This window comes from Sitophilus oryzae, unplaced genomic scaffold, assembly GCF_002938485.1.
Source record: "Sitophilus oryzae breed Bouriz unplaced genomic scaffold, Soryzae_2.0 scaffold_1396_pilon_pilon, whole genome shotgun sequence".
NCBI lineage: Eukaryota > Metazoa > Arthropoda > Insecta > Coleoptera > Curculionidae > Sitophilus > Sitophilus oryzae.
In genome coordinates this window covers 3,861,704-3,882,567 of record NW_022146055.1, presented here as the reverse complement: position 1 = coordinate 3,882,567, position 20,864 = coordinate 3,861,704, and the positions used below count along the sequence as shown (strand labels likewise).

Genomic DNA, 20,864 nt, shown 5'->3' with positions numbered 1-20,864 from the left:
TAAATAAACAGCAATATATTTTATACGTCGACTTGACGAGTACGTCACCGCAAATCGCTCCGCCCACTCATTTTATTGGCTACTTGCAAATTTGTCCAATTTTTATTGATGGGACGCGTCGTCTAATTTTTTACGAAAAACATCGAGAGAATATCGTTTCCCCTCTCACGGATACCCCGTAGCCACAGAACGGACAGACGTACTGTACTTATTGGTGAAAAGTTAGAAGTAAAATGGTCAAATATTCAAAATAAAATCAGTCTTACTTTATTCCCGTATGTTAGTAAAATGTAATTCCCTTTCTTTGCAGACTATATACTATATAACGCAAATTGGGATTATATTTTTATTATTATATTATTTAAAAGTAAGGTGCCCGATGGCGTAGAGGTACAGGCTCTCGTCTACCAATCTCAAGGTAGTGGGTTCTACAGTGTGCTTACACCCGGCGTTTCATCAGCCGACTATTTTTATCAAAATAAAAATAGTTTGAGTACCTAGGTCGACTCAGCCTTAAATGAGTACTTGGGATTCACAATCCTGAGGTAATAATAGGCGGTTGAAGCGTAGTGTTAGCCACATTACCTTCCTTGTATACCGAACGGCTCTAGCATGGCAAGCTGTACCTTGCTACTCCCAAGACGTTAAACGATATTATTTGAAAGTAGCTTTACAAATTTCCTTTTTTTTCGGCCATATTTCTTCTTTGTTTTTTTTATTTTTGAAAAAGTGTTTATTTGTAACTATCTAATGTACCTAACATGTATTTATTATCAATCAAAAATGCCTAGCACCTAGACCTACTCAAAAAATCACGATCTCGAAAGTAACGGGAGCATTAACGCCAATAGCGACCGATCAAAGCACGACACTACGTGCTTACCAGTTCCAGTTGCTACTGTTCGCAACCGAAGAAAACTCGACCCTACGAGCGCTCCAACAGTCGCGCGACCACTAGTACTGGAGCGAAATACATCGCGGTATAGATCGTTACTAGTTACATCCCTTCGCGACAGACGAAGCGGTCGAGATCGCGCGATGCTACGTACTTAACAGTTCCAGTTATTACTGTTCGGGACCGACGAAATCGCGACCCTAGGAGCGTGACGGCTGGAGCGAAACACGGCGCTATGCGGTTACTGCGGCTCGACCTTCCTCCAAGAGCGATTATAAATAATTTATTTGCAAATAAATTATTTATATACAAAAAATAGTTTTGTCGTTATAGATCGCCGTTCTTCAGTAACAGGTTCCTGATTCGTTGTGGAGCGCGTATGACGTTTCGCTAGTCGATTGCCGCGAAATAATTGGCGAACCAAGCGATTCGCGAACAACAACGGGGCTCCACACGACTGTCGGCTTTTTTTCAGCGAATTTCTTTCATTGTTACATTACAAGTCAGTACAGGTTCGGCGAATGTCCATATTCTAATCAGATATCTAGTAGATATAGTGTCTTCTTTAATTGTGTTTGCGTTAATTGGCAGGGTAAAAAAAATAAATAGCTAAAAAGTTTGAACAAACGTAGCACTCCCAATTTTTAGATCCGATATTTTAAAGGCTAGAAAAATATTGGAGCACAGCGAGCCGAGCATTCTGGCAAAACGACATTTTATTTCCAACGAAACGCTCGTCGCGAGCAGCGAATAAACGTTACATTACAGCGCTCGGCTCAAGTCAATTTACGTATTAAAAAAGAAGTCTGATAGTGTAATATTCAAATTATATGGGCGGGGCAAAGGATATGTGTTTTATAAAGTGGGAGGAGCGTGGGGGCGTGCTCTATCTTACGTAGTGGTGGGCGTTCCGGCGAGTTTGATCGGCTGCGGCAGGTTGAGGCTGTTGGGGTGCGCAGGCGCTGCCTTGTAACTGCAATAAGGCAGCGGAAAACGCCAACTGTATAGACTAGAATTGGGCAACGGTGATGGTTTTTGTAGTTGTTTTTGGCGGCGAGAGTTTCTTGTAGGCGTGGTTGGGGGCGTGTGTGGGTGATAGGGGGAGGAGTTTAGGCGCTAGGGCGTGTGTTAGTAGCCGGTGAAGTGTTATGTGACGTATAATAAGGTGGTAAATTACTAGAGAGGCATCGCTTTACAAAAACAGCACTATTTCCTCTCAAATTAAGTAGATATATTATTACTAATATAAATTTAGATTTATTAGATATATTATTTTACAGGGTGAGTCCTAAATAAGAATATATATTTTCAGGGTTGATAGATCTCAATAAAAGAAACAGATTTACTCTTTACTGTTTTTCAAAATAACCAAGTTATTCAAGTTATAAAAATAAAAAAAATATTTATTTCTAAAAAATTTTGAGAGCCACTGATTTTTTTTTGTATTTACATCCTGTGTCATAACCATGATAATATTAGGGATTAAGAATTTATACCGTGGAAAAAAACAGGCAGTTCCAAAAATTTTTCTAAAACTTACAGGAAAATTTAAAAGAGAATGCACGATTTTCAACATCTTTTTTTGTAAAATAACCTCAGAGACGTGTTCCTGAGACCGAAATATACCACCCCTAAAAATATTGCATTTATTTAAAACTTACCCTGTATAAATTAGATATTTTTATACATATACATTATTAATACCTAATGATCGAAAAAAAACGCCATGAAAGACGGCTGGGGAATGACAATCGATAATAATTTTAGCGAGGTCAATCTCTAGACGTCACTGCTAAAAATTGACACAAAAAATTGTCAAAAATTAGCACGTACAAATTATTGAAATATTAAAAAAGGATAGAATGTTTCCACAAAATTATTTCCAAAAAATATTTTTTTCCCGAATTTTAAACTCTTATTAAAAAAAATAAATAAAATATTAATTAAAACCTTCTTAAGGCCAACTGGCAGTAAGCTCCATTAAAAAATAAAGAAGAGTACGAGCCAAGTAAATAATGTGTAGAGTTTGACCTTTCCAAAATAATCATTGTTGTCATTCCCAGCCCTCTTTGACGCTGTTTTTTTTATCGAATGGTATAAGATTATAACTGAGAGATGGTACTGTTATTGTTAAGATATGCTAATTTTTTAAACTCATTTAAAATAAAAACACTAATTCGGATAATTTAGTCTCTTGTTATATAAATAAAATTTAACTAAATAATATATATCATATTTTGGCATTTATTTAATTTTTGGCAAAATAAAAAAACTGTTCTTTCAATTTTTAAAAAAAATTCTTAGTGTTTCTATTGAATTTATTGATGTTATCCAAAAAAAAAATACTAAAATTGATCCACTAACTGAAGTATACTTAGATTAACAAATAATTTTACCAAAACTGTATGTTTTGTTACCTTCCAAGTTTCGTGTCTTCCTCATCTGCCTTCTTTCTTCTAGCCTTTTCGAAGCACAGAGCTATGAGCCCGGTTCTGTTCACCAAACAGCACGTCACATCAACAATGAGCAAAATTATGATCACCGCCAACACCACGAGACCAATGATCATTGCACTCGACATTCTGGTGCCTCCAGCTGGCAACACTGGACCCACACCTAGAAAAATACACATGTAAAACACATAAACGTCTTATTGTGTCATATTAGTAATGGTAACCAAAGCCATCGAGCTAAAAAAAGTACATAGTAAGATAGAAGTGCACGTCTGAGAGAAATAAGTAAAAATAGAGTTGTGATACGAACAATTTTAGAACTTCTCTATGAGTACTTATTTTTCTGAAATATGTTTAGTTGTATAAAATAACTTTTAATAATTTTTATTACCGATATTAAAGCATGGAGTTTCATGTTATTTTATTCGACTATGTCGTGCCTGTAATTAGTGTGTAGGTATTAATAGAGAAAATAAAAACAAATCAAGGCTGAGAACTATGAAATTAAAGAAAAAAACAACGGTAAAGTGCGGTACAATAATGATATTCTCATGCCTACGCGAATTATTGTAAAACGGTATGTGAAAATGCGTCATTTGTTAATTTTAAATATGTATTGATATTTTATTTTTGTTGGTAAACAGATATAATACACGGTCGATGGTAGGTTGAAAGTTTATGGAGAACCGGTGATATTTTTGGATATTTGAGATCTTGAGATAAATATTAGGAGTATGTATCTTAAAAAAAAAATAATAATCATAAATAATCTTAATTAAATATTTTGAACGGGAAAGCGGTAATAATGGTCCTTTATGTTCCTTGAGTGTTTGTAATGTAATAACTGTTTATATATTTATAATTAATTCATTTTTATTTCCTAAAATATTTTTATTAAAAGAAAGTATGTAAAAGTGGGCAACGCTGTGCTAGTCAAGCTTAATCATGTGACTAAAAGTTTAATTGGTATGAACTATAGGTATTCGACCTGTGCAAAGTACCTGATTGAATGTTATAGAGGGAGGTTAAAAATAATATTAATTTCAGTTTCTTCAAAAATTGGTTGTCAACAATATAATGTCAATATACCGGGTGCGTCTCAAAAGTGGCTCACCCCTATAACTTTTTTATTTTTACAGTTAAAAAAACGAGATTTGGGATGTTGGTATATGACATAAATTAGGATTGATTGATGTATGCAATTGTTTTCGGTCACTTCCTGTTTCACCGGAAATGACTACAACTTTTGATTTTTAAATGGCACCTCGGTACTTTTTTACTTTATTTGGCAGAAAATAACACTCTGAATAGAATGACATATCATATGTCAACTTTTGACATTTTCTCATATAGTTTATTTGAAATTATAACTTGCAGTTCGTAACGAAAATTTGCCTCGAAATACCAAGTGTGTAGTACCAAATTATTCGTAAAAAAAAGCTTTTTCAAAATATGCTAATGAGCCACCCTCGTTCTATTTGAAAAAACTGAGATATGATTAAAAATACGATTTGAGCATTTTCTAACCGGCCAGGACAAGACACTAAAAACGTTAGACAATCAAATCTATTTTTCCAAGGCTCCTTGATTAAGGATTAGTGTTTTTAACATAACCAGGGCACTCTAGATTGAATTTTAAAATTTAATTTTGTTTTAAGCGAGAATGTCAGAAGTTGGCATATGATATGTCATTCTATTCAGAATGTCATTTTCTATCGAATAAAGTAAAAAAATATCGAGGGTGCCATTTAAAAATCAAAAGTCGTAGTTATTTCCGGTGAAACAGGAAGTGACCAAAAATAATTGAATACGTCAATCAATCCTAATTTATGTCATATACTAACATACCAAATCTCGTTTTTTTATCTGAAAAAATAAAAAAGTTATAGGGGTGAGCCACTTTTGAGGCGCACCCGGTATAATCTCTCGAATTTTTAATAGTGTTCACGCTATTCTACACGAATTATTGTAACCAAATGATTAGATTTTTGGAAATTGTGAGTGACGGTATCGTTGGAGGACTACTAAAACTACAATTTAAATAGAGTGTGTTCGATTTAAATTAAAAGAGTTATAACTGTTTAAAGCTAGTAATTCACACTCTGTATAAGGTAGTATTATTTTTATTATTGCAACACTAAATTTACTAAATAGAAAAACTTCAGTACAATATTTGGTTTTGAAAATTTAAATACATACGCCTGCGCCTAGAGACATAAAAGCATTAAAATTTTTCTGCATTTTCACACAATCGTAAATATTTCAGAAACGGTAAGATTAAAGTATGGTAAGCCTTAATCAAATTTACCTTTATTTTAACCGTGGAAACTAAAAATGTAATAATAAACAGCGTGTTCTATTTAAAAAAAATATAACTTTGACATTTTTTTATTTATTTGGGTCAGTTTCAAAAGGTACAAAAGGTACCTTTTGAGAATAATTTTAAATTGTGACTTTAGTAGTCTCATCACATATAATTTGGCTCCAATACTCCGTGTCGAATAGCGACAACAACTATATTATAGCCTAACCAAAGAAATAATAATGTGACAATGACATTTATTGTCTGTCATATTTTCGATGTAGTCTGTGGAAATCTTCCATGCCTCGTTGGACAGACTAGTTTCATTTTAAGAAAATCGTTACAGTGAAAATTATCAAACTTTATATTATAAAGTATAAACAAAAAGCATCTACATATCTATCAGTTAGAATTGTCAAATCTCTAAAACCGATCATTGTAATAAAAATATTAAAAGAAATCTCTCATATACCTACAATACATAATTATAATTTTATTATTAAAAGATCAATCTATTCATATAATATTAAAAAAAAAATGTTTTTATAACCTTCCAAAACAACCAATTATTAGTATTATATTTGAAAATATTCAATGAATTATTACCTGAATGATAATAATAATCATAATCCATATTGTTTTAATTATGTTAAATCAACAAATGACCAGATGACAATATCATTACTGCACTCATCACGATAAAGACGTTAATACTAATATTTTTTGTTAATATTTTTTAACAACATATACATAGCACCAATGCGGTATTTCATACAAACAGTAGCAAACCAGTTGAACATGTAGTAATATAATCGGTAAATAGTGTATGTATGAGTCATATTGAAGGTGATCGCCGCTAGTTACCAGGACTGCTTAATTATATACACACAAAAAATTGCTTTTACTAGGGATGTTCATAATTAAAAAAATATCGATATAACTAGTATTGATATTTTAAAGAAATATCAATATCGATATCAAATTTAGTAAATAGGCCTTTTTAAGGTTGATTCTCACTATACCTTCTGTTTTCGTTCCATATCCGTTTCGTATACCTTCCATATAATTTGACTGTATTGACACTACAGTATGTCCCCGGATTGTCTTAACAAGAGGAAAAACTTTTTTATTATTGACATTTTGAGAAAAATGCATTCTTCGTAAAAATGTTTGCTTGTTCTAAAATGGTTAATTCCGTTTAAACTTTTCGAAATTTCCATACCGTTTTAGAGAAAATTAAAGAAGATTTGTGAAGTGAAGTCCTAAAAATTAAAAGGCGTTTCTATGTTAATATAATTTTGATTTTATTCTCTGATAGATCGTTATAATTAATTTTCATTAACGTCATTTTTTTGATGTTCTTAAAGTATCATATTTTCTGATAACTATTATTACCCTTTCCGTAGCACTGAACTAAATAAATTTTGTGCTTCTTTAACATTTTAAAATAGCAAAAAATATGACGTTAATTAAAATTCTGTTAATAATATTCTATCAAAGAATGAAAAAGAAATTATATTACCATCGAAAAGAAACGCGTTTTGATTTATAGGACTTCAACTAGATTTTCAGACAGCGATGAGCTAAACTAAATCTCGGACAGGTTGGCTAGCGGCGACGGTATCGCCAGGTACATCTCGGACAGTTGGTTTGGTTTTGTGTCACGAAATCACCCATAAGGTTGCGCATCTTCTTATTTCTTCAATCAACAACTGTTAAATGTTTCAGAGCTTGAAATAGTAATTGAAATTATTCCAATCTTTATTTACCGCTGAGGTTAAAACGTCTCAAACTAAATACTTTAAAATTCCCAGTTTTTATAACATAATAATCAATCAGCCCTGGTAAAAGTTGCATAGAAATTACTACCGTTGCATTTAATTACTTTGGATTGATATTTGTGACGACAAAATGATTAAAGTCCTAGTAATTTGTTTTAATCTACATAATTCTACCTGCTATCAGCAATGTCAGCTGTCAGCGATTTGACTAAAATTATTATTTTCAACGAATAAATTCTATTAGTTTCTGACGAGTATTTTGATAAATAAATCATAATAATCATATTAAAAATTTATTCATCAAAATGTTTTATGTAAAAATACGTTTAACTGTAGTGAAAAAAATTGTCTGAAAAATCAATAATTTCAAATTACATACTTTCTTGAAAATTATTATTAGAAAAAGACATTTTGTATGTATTTCAATATAATTATTTTACTAAATAAGTAAAAAAAGAACATTGAAAAATAACAAAAATGTTAAGTCCTTATTTCAACATTCTACATAAGATTTGAACAAAAAAAATAAAATCTAGTACAACCTCAACTAATAATACCTATATACCGGGTGCGTCTCAAAAGTGGATCGCCCCTATAACTTTTTTATTTTTTCAGATAAAAACGAGATTTGGTATGTTAGTATATGACATAAATTAGAATTGATTGACGTATTCAATTCTTTTTCCTGTTTCACCGGAAATGACTACAAATTTTGATTTTTAAATGACACCCTCAATATTTTTTTAATTTATTCGATAGAAAATAACACTCTGATTAGAATGACATATCATATGTCAACTTTTGACATTTTTGGATATGGTTTATTTGAAATTGCAACATGGGGTTCATAAAAACAATTTGATTCGAAATACCAAGTGTGTGGTACCAAATTATTCGTAAACAAATGTTTTTTGCAAATTTGCTAATAAGCCACCCTCGTTCTATTTGAAAAAATTGAGATATGATTAAAAATACGATTTGGGCATCTTTTAACCGGCCAGGACAAGACACTAAAAATATTAGACGATCAATTTCTCCAAGGCTCCTTGATTAAAAATTTGGGTTTTTAACACAGCCATGGTCACCCTAGATTGAAATTTAAAATACGATTTTTAAGCAAAAATGATATGGAAGTCATTTAAAAGTCAAAATTTGTATCATTTCTTGTAAAATAAAGAAAGTGGCGGAAAAGAACTGAATACGTCATCAATCCTAATTTATTTCATATACTAACATCTAACATACCAAACCTCTTTTTTTATTTGAAAAATTAAAAAGTTATAGGAGTGAGTCACTTTTCAGACGTACCCAGTATATAAAAAAATGTAATTTAAATTTGTACTAAAGGTTACGAACTTAACATGGTATACATTATTTTTTTTATTTGAAAAATGTGTCATGGTCAAAATTCATTAATTATTTTAAAATTAACTAAAGGAGATTTAAATTTCTAATTTCTATGCAACATCCTTCGGCTAAATATATATGTGTATGGTTTTGAAGTGTTTTAAAGTTGACAGAATGACATTTTTGGCAGATGTATCAAAATGCTTATCGTAATCTTTTGTAATAGCTGTAAGACATATTTTTTCCACCAAAACTGTCATTTTTCTATAATATTTATATACACCTAAAGCTCATACTATAAAAATAAATATCGTATGGTCAAAAAACGGAGTAGGTTCCAAAATGGGGTAGAAATCAACCAATCTATTGTAATTTACTGTTCCTATCTAACGCCAAATAACACTATTATTGTGATATTATTGCATAGTGTATTGTTCTGTTCTTATAATGTATTTATTAACAAGTGTTTCATTACTCAAAGATTTAATATAAATCTCGAGACAGTAATGAAAAATGTCTTCCGTGTTTTGCATACATTTTATATAAGTACAACCACAAAAACTAGGTACAATATTTTATTCTGAAAATTATAAAATTAAGTTTTCAAAACTTGTCAATCATTATTTTTATTTTCAAACTATGGAGGTTAGAGGTAAGGATAAACATCTCTTATGGGACTTTATTTGAAAAAGTGTCATCAAAATGGCAATAATAAGGCCCAGTGAGCAAATTTTGTCACATTTATCGATAATTTAGTGATAACAACTTAGCTGTTATAAATAAAGTGAAATTAGTCAAAAAGAAATGCAACACCCGCCTTCAGAGATTCGTGCTTCTTTTAAACGCAGACTTTTTGCTGCAGCAGCGCCATACTAAGTCTTCCCTCTTTGATGACCCCCCAGTTTTCAATACACGAAGATATTTCTCCTCTACCTCTACCCTCCATATTTCAAACCTTCAAAAAAAGCAAAACATAACGCTCAGACTCGAATTAGAGTTTTTTTGATCATACGGTATTATAAAAAGGTTTATAAATAATTAAAAGAAAATATAAAATTTATAAATCGTCTGTGCTAAATCCGTTTTTATTGTTCTATCCAGAATAGGGTGTATTCAGGATAATAGGCTTTACAGATAATCCCTACAAGGATAAACGTTTGGATAGGGCCCAAAATAATTATCGTATCGTTATACAGAGTGGTCAAAATCAAGCTGAAGTAGTTAATATTGTTTGTTTAAATTAACCAACATCTTATACAAGTTGGTTAAATAAAATTGATCGCATTGAATTCCTGAAAGAATGCAGGTCAGGCAATTATACAATGTGGTCAATAATTTTGGACGCACATAAAGAAAAATTAGTTTCTTATTCATTTTTACATCTGATAAAAGTTTCGAAATTATTAAACTATATTATAGCCAATTAAACTAGTTCTATAAGATGTTTTTATCCTGAAATTATTAAGAACCACCCTGTATATTTTAGGTGATAACGTAATCCGTAACCCTATAATGGACTGTGAAGAATGGAGATTATGTGGGAGTGATTTAATTTTAGGTTCAGTGTGTTCTGTTTAGGTATAATAATGGCTACACAGAAATTATATTAGTGTACTCTAAAGATAAATAAAAAAATAAACATAGAGCAAGCCAGAAAAGGAAACTACTACAGATATAAATTAAACTAAGGTCTAACAGAGAAAACTAACTAACATATACAAAGGAAAGAGGTTATTTTTCAAAAACATCTTTTGATACGATATTAAATTTCGATTTTTTCTAACATTCTTCGGCTAAGTATTTGTATGTATGTATGTATGTATGGTAAATGTTTTAAAGTTAACAGAATGACATTTTTGGCAGATGTATCAAAGTACTTATCGAAATACTCTTTTGTAATAGTTATAAAGCCTAGTTGACACGGTCAAAGTTTACTTGGACCAAGTCAACCAGATGCTGTCATATAAATATACCTGTATAGATGTTGCGGGCGTCTCACTTTTACCGTTAATTGAAAGAATTGGGAAGATATGCAACCCAATGGGCAAATTCGTGACAAGGCTTATTTGATTTCCCCTTACGTCTTAATTACGGTGGAGCCCCAACTTGTTCTGCGGCCAACGCATAAAACTCATTTTCTCTAATTCGGCCAGCGAAGACGGTGTGCAACTGAAAGCGACAGTGTTGCCGTATTTAAATGTGTAATATCTGTAATACGTTTGACGAAAATATCTTTGGATGAAAAATCGGCGTTTGTGTATTAAAAATGTATTCGTGTTAAATATAGAATAAACAACAAAAATAAATATTCTTTTATAGGGACTGAATATTTCGTATGATCGAAAAAAGTCATTTCCAAGCCAACCCTGGCGCCGTTCTCTGTTTAATCATATAATAATATATTAAATTGTTTGTACCCAAAATCTGTAATTCTTAGTTCTGGCAACACTGTCTCTGACAATCACCTAGTCTGTCGACTGAAAGCAGAACTGCAGTACCGTATTTTTTATCTGCTGCGTTGTAAACGACGGATCAGCGCGCAACGGCACAGAGCTAAAAAAATCTCGGACAGGTTGATTAGCGGCGACGGTATCGCCAACTACATCTCGGACAGGTTTTGTCTCACAAAATCGCCCCTAAGGTTGCGCATCTTCTTATTTCCCCAATCAACGCTAATACTAAATTCATTTGCTTATACTCAAAACTAGGGTTTTTAAGAATTTTCGAAATAATATTTGACATGTTGTATTTTTTTAGAAATAATTGATATTTAATCGCATAGAGATGAATGTTATCATTGTGAAAAAATTTACTAGTCACTGTATAGTTTTCGAAATTCTAATATTAAGTTAGGTTAGATCAAAAATTATATTTAAAATTTTTGAAAAATAACCTTTTTTCACCTTTTTAAAGAAACACAAAGCTACGTACATTTTTTTCTTTGCCTCATTTTTCCAAGTCTCGTTGTTTTATAAACAACGTGTCCGATCGCGCACATCACATGATTACAGATGAACAAAAGCACAATAAAAAAAAGCAAAAAACGCCAAAAAAAGTAAATACAAAACACAACATCAGCTTTTGTTTTTTTTATTATTTTCAGTTAAGTAAAATTGACAAACTTCAACGGAAATATATAGTTTTTAAATTTATTGTCAATAATAATAATGGTAATAATAGAAATACTTTTATATAGAAACGAATCTCTTAAAACTAGGTATAGTTATGATGAATGAAATGAGGATTTTTTGGTTTTTATTATTTTGCGAACCCTATCCCAAATTTAATATTTTCTTTGTTAAAATATATAAAAAATTCCATATTTTGTTTTTTTGTTTGGAACACCTCTGTATGAAACATCCTGTATGTATATACGTTCCGTATGTATATTTCCTGTCCCGTTAATTTGACTAAACAGCGAGTTATATGATGCTAGAGAACATGTTAAACTTTTTTTATAGATAAATAGATAATTCAAATATATTTTTGTACTTGAGTTGTAGTATACTGTTTGTATTAAAAAGAATATGGTATATATTTTAACTCAAACGCAGTGGCCGTGTCATATAAGTTTAATGCCTTGTATAGCATAATGTCATAATATACAGTATGTCCCCGGATTGTCTTTACAAGAGGAAAAACTTTTTTATTATTCACTTTTAGAGGAAAATGCATTCTTCATAAAAATTTTTGCTTATTCCAAAATGATTTATCCCGTTTATACTTTTCCAAATCTTCATATCGTTTTATATATTTATGAGGATATTAAAAAAAGGCGAAAATATGGTAGAATTTTTATAAATTCAAAAGGCATTTCTATGGTAATATCATCCTATTACATTTTCCGATAACTATTAACACCCTTTCCATAGCATTGAACTAAATAAATTTTGAAACAGCTAAAAATATGACGTTAATTAAAATTCTATCAATAACAATCTATCAATGAATGAAATCGGAATGATATTAGCATAGAAACAACAAACTTTTGGTTTTTAGGACTTACACTAAAATTCAACTATATTTTCATGTTTTTTTTTAATTATCACGAAAACAGTATGGAAATTTGGAAAAGCATAAAGGAGATTAACCATTTTAGAACAAAATGGCAATAAAAAAGTGTTTCCTCTTGTTAAGACAATCCGGGGACATCCTGTATAATGATTTCCGAAATATAACAACTATATATTTTGGTACTTGGTCACCTAGCATTAAGAATAAAATAATGAAATGAAAATCATATACAACCAAGTTATGATATTATATATAAAAAAATACTATAAAATAAAAAAAAAAACGGTGTCAAAGACGGCTGATGAATGACAATCGATGATAATTTCGGAGAGGTCAATCCCTAGATGTTATTTATTTGGTCCATACTCTTCTTTATTTTTAGTGATGCCTACTGCCAGTTGGCCTTAAAAGGGTTGTAATTATTTTTATATTGGGTAATTTTTTAAAAATTTATAATGGGTAATAAATTATTTTTAAATGGTGTTTAAAAATCGAGAAAAAATATTAATTGTAAATTTAATTTTTAAGATTTGTTTTTCTGGGAACGCTATCATTTTTTAATCTTTAGAATTAGTGAGTTTTATGTCAATTTTAAGTAAATGACGTCTGGACAATTGCCCTTGCCAAAATTATCATCGATTGTCATTTCCCGGCCATCTTTGACGCTTTTCTTTTCGATCGTATGGAATAAACTCTTAAAAAGAGTTAATTCATCATCACATTGCGGCATTTGTAAAAAAATATAGTATATAGTATCCCACTTAATATAACTAAAACTTTCGTTTGAAAATATAGTTGAGCTACCCTGTTTATTTTATAAAATATTCGCCACCATTACTAGTATGTAAGTATTAAATAAAACTGAAACATAAAACTCTATATGGAGCTTTTTCAGAATGTTGATAGAGAGAGTCACCCTGTATATAGGAGATTAGAGACAATGCATTCGTGGTGACATATGGCAAATTTCATCCATATCTAACATCGAGAACGCGATCGAACTAAATTAGAATGGAATTAATATTACGTTAAGTGGTTGTTTTCGATTATCGTCTAATGTCGTACAGGAAACCAGAATTCTGTGCCTAATGTGTAAACGCATTATATGACATCTAGATAATCTAAATGCTAGTGTAATCAGTAGATATGGTGTTAGCATTTCTCGTGGACATGTATAAAAGATGGACTAAACCACATATATCTAAGAACTAAACGAAGAGCACTTTCTTACGTAGAAAAGTATTTTATATCACTTGTTAAAATTACTGTATCTATAAGAATAAAACAACTACCACCAGTAGTAAGTACTCTCTACGGTAATAAAAAGTACCATTTCAAGGCTGTTACGGAATTTTACACTATCGCCGTTCGCTATGGCACTAAAATGTGTGTCAATCTTAGAGTAAAGGTGTTAATCAATCCTAATTTATGTTTCTCGGATGCGTCTCAAAAGTGGCTCACCCCTATAACTTTTTATATTTTCAAATAAAAAAAACAGATTTGGTATGTTCATACATGACATAAATTAGGATTAATTGACGTATCCAATTGTTTTTGGGCACTTCCTGTTTCATCGGAAATGATCACAACTTTAGATTTTGAAATAGCATCCTCCGTATATTTCTACTTTATTCGATAGAAAATGACAATCTTAATAAAATGACATATCATGTCAACTTTTGACATTTTCGCATATGGTTTATTTGAAGTTGTAACATGCTGTTCATAAGGAAAATTTGTGTATGGTTCGTATAATAAGTGTATGGTTCGTAAAAAAATACTTTTTCTAAATATGCTACTGACCAACCCTTGTTCCATATGAAAAAATGAGATATTATTAAAATATGATTTGGGAAACTTTTACCCGGTCAGGACAAGACACTAAAACCATTAGACGATTAAATATATTTTTCCAAGACTCCTTGATTAAAAATTAGTGTTTTTAACACAGCCATGGCACTCTAGATTGAAATTTAAAATACAATTTTTTAAGCTAAAATGTCAAAAGTTGACATATGATATATCATTCAGAGTGTAATTTTCTATCAAATAAAGTAAAAATATAGCGGCGGTGTCATTTAAAAATCAATTTCCGGTGAAACAGGAAGTGATTAAAAATAATAGAATACGCCAATCAAACCTAATTTATGTCATATACTAACATACCAAATTTCATTTTTTTATCTGAAAAAATAAAAAAGTTATGGGGGTGAGCCATTTTTCAAAAACACCCGGTATTTGTACGGTAAGGTTTGTCTATTTATATTAATTATCTGTGGTTCGATTTCATTTGTATACCGCGTGTATCTCAAAAGTGCCACACCCCTATAACTTTTTTATTTTTTCGGATAAAAAATCGAGATTTGGTATGTGGTATGTATTTGACATAAATTATAATTAAATTGACGTATTCAATTGTTTTTGGTCATTTCCTGTTTCACCGGAAATGGCTACAAATTTTGATTTTTAAATGGCACCCTCGGTATATTTCTACTTTATTCGATAAAAAATTACACTCAGAATAGAATGACATAGTATTTTTTTGTATTTTGACATTTTCGCATATGGTTTATTTGAAACTGTAACATGCGGTTCATAATGACAATTTGACTCGAAATACCAAGTGTATGGTACCAAATTATCCGTAAAAAAGTGCTTTTTCTAAATATTCTAATGAGCCACCCTTGTTCCCTTTGAAACAATTGAGATATGATTAAAAATACGATTTGAGCATCTTTTAACCGGCCAAGACAAAACATGAAAAACATTAGACGATCAAATCTATTTTTCCAAAGCTCCTTGATTAAAAATTAGTGTTTTTAATACAGCCATGGCACACTAGATTGAAATTTAAAATACGATTTTTTTATAAATAGAAATGTCAAAAGTTGACATATTATCGAATAAAGTAGAAATATACAAGTGCCATTTAAAAATCAAAAGTTGTAGTCATTTCCGGTGCAACCGAAAGTGACCAAAAACAATTGAATACGTCGATCAATCCTAATTTACATATATGTCATATACTAACATACCAAATATCATTTTTTTATCTGAAAAAATAAAAAAGTTATAGGGGGTGAGCCACTTTCGAGACGCATCCGGTATAAATTAATTCTTATGATTCATTTAACACCTCAAAGTTAGTAGAATAAATTAGTAAAAATGTGAAAAAATCCTAGGAGCAGCTGTATCATTAGAAATTAGCTTATAAAACAATAAACTTTTTTATTTCTAATCGCAACGACAAAATAACTCATTACAGTCGCACACGCGCAATAGCGTAAAATATAAGTTAAAAGTTTGTTAATTTTTTTTACTAATTGAAAAGTATACCACTAATTTTGACGTTCTTAATGCTTACATTGGAATTAGAGGATCAAATAATTACGTTATTTAAAACCACTATAAATTCCTTTCAAATTTTTTCAAAGTTCTCGATGAGTGGCAAAAATTTATTTATAAATTATGTTCTCCATATTTATTCGGTCCATGCTTTCGCAGTTTTGGTTAAAACTTTAAATATTATCAATTTATAATTAAAAATTGTATTATTTAGTGTTTACACCCCTTAAAATTATGAGATATTGTTCGCAAAATAATATCTGACCACATGCATTAACTATATTTCATGCTGTTATATACATACTTCCCCAAATAATTTAAATTAAATTTATGTTTATAAAGTATCGAATGATACCAAATGTACTTTATCCATAATATTGGCAGCACATGAATTAAATATATTCAGTCTTACTTTATATCGTTCTGTATTATAATTAAATATTTATTAAATATTATTTTCTTTTTTGGAAACTTTGGTGGTAATGTTAAAAGTAATGATGCTGCGAATATTGGATTTAACCAATCTATAAAATATGTGACTTACATAACATTGAAATAATGATATAACATTAGTGCACATCAATATTTTCACTTTAACCTTGGAATCACTTATATATTAGTACGATTGGCAGGGGGGGGGGTTGATTTGCTAGTGTTAAACACGCTTTAAAACACAACATTGTTAAACACGATTTCATGCTTACTATCATATCATTCGTTCAAGTTTTGATTCATACATGTTGGACTTACTAGATGGACAAAGAGAAGAGATTTTTTTATAATTTCTGGTTTTGGATGTATTTTTTAATATAATATAATTTTTTAATTGTATATGGTACAGTAAAAGTTGGAAATCAGTGATTGTTAACAATTACTAGTAAAAGCTCACATTCACTGATTTGCCTAATACTACGCCAGTAAAAGATCAACAGCTATCTTTGAAACCAACTTTTACTAGTGAATGCTAGCATTCCTTGGACGATAGCAGTGAGTTTGAAAGATTCAGCAACCTAACCGCACTTGCCTTGTATAATAGAATAACTTCGAGAATAACTTTTACTGTCAACCTTTAGTAAATGTTACTTTCACTAGTGAATGTTAGGAGTTACCAGGAAAAGTCGACAAATCTCTTTAAAATACCACATTCACTGGTCCAATGCGTAATTGCTAGCATTTCCTAGTGAATGTTAACAATCAGTGAATTTCCGACTTTCACTGTAACATATACAGGGTGGGCCATTGAAAACTTACAATGGCTATAATTTTTAAACCAAAAAAGATATCAAAAAAATGAAAAATACCGTTTCTATAATGTCGAGGGGGAATACATATGACGTATTTTTTGAACCACCCCAACCTACCCCTTAGGAGGCACCCCTACTCACTTGAAAATCTTAAATGGCAACATCCCACTTGTGGCGTCTTTTTGGAAAGCTCATGAAAAATGCTAAATGATGATCATAAAGTTTTTAAAGTGAAATTGAAAAATTACCCTTACACGAACAATTAGGTGGACATTAATGAAAAAGGTGATTTTTTCAGCATAAGTTACAAATTGGGACCCAGCTAAATGACGCAAATGAAGTATTTTTCAAACCACCCCAACCCACCCCTAGGTGGCACCCCCTCACTTCTAATCTCAAGATAGCGATAGCCCACTTCTGACACTTTTTTGAAAAGCTAATTGAAATTGCTAAAGGATGGTCATACAGACTTCAACTTAATTACTGGTTAGTGACAAGAAATGTAGGTGTGACAATTTGAAAAAAATTTAAAATGTATAAAAAATAATATTTCGACATGCTTCAGTTCTCCTCTGCCGCAATTCTTGCAACGAACCTGGTTTTGTCTTGTAGACTATGGATTTAGTGTAACCCCACAAGGAAAAGTCTAAAGGAGTGAGATCAGGTGACCTTGGCGGCCACTCGATTAGACCCCATCTGCCAATCCATTGCCTTGGATAATATTTATCCAACCACCGCTTTGTAACAGTAGAATAATGCGAAGGGGTTCTATCTTGCTGGAAGTGTATGAGGTCTTCATTAAGAGTTATAATAAATTTCTTTGTACCAGCTTTTTTTTCTCGCAATCGTTCATGGATACAAATATAATTAATTCTATTGATTTTGACACGTTTTGAGATTTTTGTTTTATTTTTAGGCTCTATTTTTTTCGTTCTTTTTTATGACAGTCGTTCAGCATTTTTTATACGCTTTCCAAAGAGGTGTCACAAGTGAGGTATCGCTATCTTAAGGTTAGAAGTGAGGGGTGGCACCTAGGGGTGGGTCGGGGTAGTTTGAAAAAAACATCATTTAGCTGGGTCCCAATTTGTAACTTGTGCTGAAAAAATCACTTTTCTCATTAATGTCCACCTAATTTTTCGTGTAAGGGGTAGTTTTTCAATTTCACCCTAAAAACTTTATGATCATCGTTTAGCATTTTTCATGGGCTTTCCAAAAAGGCGCCACGAGTGGGGTGTTGCCATTTAAGATTTTCAAGTGAGTAGTGGTGCCGCCTTAGGGGTAGGTCGGTGTGGTTCAAAAAATACGTCATATGTATTCCCCCTCGATATTATAGAAACGGTATTTTTATTTTTTTGATATCTTTTTTGGTTTAAAAATTATAGCCATTGTAAGTTTTCAGTGGCCCACTGTATACCATTTAAACGCCTTGGGAGTAATAAGGTACCGCACTGGAACCTTGGATTTTCCAAACCGGAATACTGAAAATCTCGAAAAATTTAAATGCCTAATCTAAACTGATACGACTTTATACACTTTAATATTTCAAAGACCACATTTTATTTATACTAAGCAGAACGTCAATATCTAAAGGTTAAATTTCCCTGTTTCCTATGTATTATTTTATTTTTCAACAAGAATTGATGTTACTTCGTTTTGTCAGTTTTAATAAATCTCTTTTCTCATTTACTTTTTCATACAGTGTGAGTTTCCTACGATGTTCTCTATGGGTATCTCGGAAACTACTGGAGATAGAGAGTCGGTTAAATAGGGAAAGAATTGCAGTTTTGTGGGGTCATAAATATGCGCCTTTCAGATTTTTGAAAAAGTTTATGGCTTACTAGATATTTCAAAAAAAAGAAATTTCGGCTATTTTAAAAATTGTCCCTAATTCCCTTATAAGCTATTTTAGACAAAAAGTTTTCAGATAAAAGTGGTAGATAATCACAATCTTAATGATGTTCTGTCCTCCGTTTTTTTAAACCTGTCATTTTTGAGATATGACACAAACATATGTTATCATCGCCATTATGAAATAGTCATGTCTGCCAGCGCGATCCCGAGGCTTAAAGAGGGGGCGGTCAATCGAAAGAGTGAAATTTTCACACTAAAAATATTATAAGGTACACGAGTTATAATTGCCAAATAGCTTTTATTTATTATTAAGAAACGTGTAAAATTGTTGACAGACATTTTTCTCGTGGCTAAAATGCCGGCAGACAACGCAAAACAGGCATGTAATTTTGACAAAAAAAATTCTTTTCATCCATTCTTTTAGTGTGTAGCAATAGATTAAAGCCATAGACTAACTTTGCGGGCAACAGGCAGTTATAAAAAGTTTTCTAAAATAAACAGAAAAATTTAAACAAAAATGCACGATTTTCTAAAAATTCTACGGTGCAGATATCGACTCAGAGGAAGACTCTGAGGTTTGCGAGAGCGAGGATCTGCAGTGCGATTGTTTATTGAAATAATAAAAAAAATATTTATAATATATATCATATACATGATTTATCTATACTTAAATGGATGAGGCGGTGAGCGTTCCCTGAAAGCGCTAGAGTAATATGGCGCTTTTGATAACTGTGTGCAGCTGATTTAGCCACGATCTTTTTGTCTGCCCTTTTTATATACGGCTTTTACAATAAATAAATATGACATTCTACCAATCAGCATGCATGTAGGCCAGAATTTTTTTCATTCTTCAAATTTCATTTTTTAATAATTTCATGCCTCTTTCGCGTTGTGTGTCGGCATTTTACTGACTAGAAAAATGTCTGCCAACAATTTTCCACGTTTCTTAATAACAAATAAAAGCTATTTTCGCAATTATAACTCGTGTACCTTAAGATATTTCTAGTGTCAAAATTCTATCTAATTTTTAAGCAATTTCACTTAGCCATGGAAACAAGTTTAATCGTCTTTGCTCTCAGAAATGTGAAGTTGTCACATCCAAACTTTGTAAATTAAAATAAACAAAAATTGTAAATATGAATTTTTCAAATGCTACACAACTCATAATAATTGCAATAAATCATTATAAGTGTTAAATATTAAAATTATATTTAAAATGATACAATCGTTAACAACTTAAGGTAAGTTGACATTCGTCTGCATTCGTTTTGTATTTTTAGCTGCTCAGTTTTAATTTAAAAATAGATGCAGTTTTCAAAAGTTATATCTTCAATTGTTAAAATCTGTTTGGCCAGAATCGTTCAAATTTAGACATGTGTATTCAGCATATGCAGACCTTAAAAAGAACAATTTATGACTTTGCTGTAACATCACCAGGGGAGTCAGTGTCTGAACAGTTCAAAATTTGCATGGGATTTCCTGTGTTTCCAACGACCCGGTAGGTGTGCTCCACCCAAAATTGTACAAACTTTTCACTAGGGTAAAGTCATACACTACTGAGAAATAGGGTATGATATATTGTAAGTATTCCAACTAATGTTTTATTAAAAAATCTACATTTTGAAACCTAAC

General features: G+C 31.2%; 1 protein-coding gene across 2 annotated transcripts in view; it reads right to left on the bottom strand.

The window, feature by feature from the left end:
- LOC115875890 (fasciclin-2) overlaps nt 1–20,864 on the bottom strand; it is a 469,599-nt gene that overhangs the window by 4,087 nt on the left and 444,648 nt on the right. The window contains exons 11-12 of one of the 2 annotated variants that reach the window (XM_030891453.1): nt 3,313–3,511; nt 1,791–1,868 (exon numbers count right to left, since the gene is read on the bottom strand). In XM_030891453.1, coding sequence (XP_030747313.1) covers nt 1,791–1,868; nt 3,313–3,511 — 277 coding nt within the window. The remainder of the gene's footprint in view (nt 1–1,790; nt 1,869–3,312; nt 3,512–20,864) is intronic. The other variant, XM_030891454.1, reaches the window with a different exon arrangement.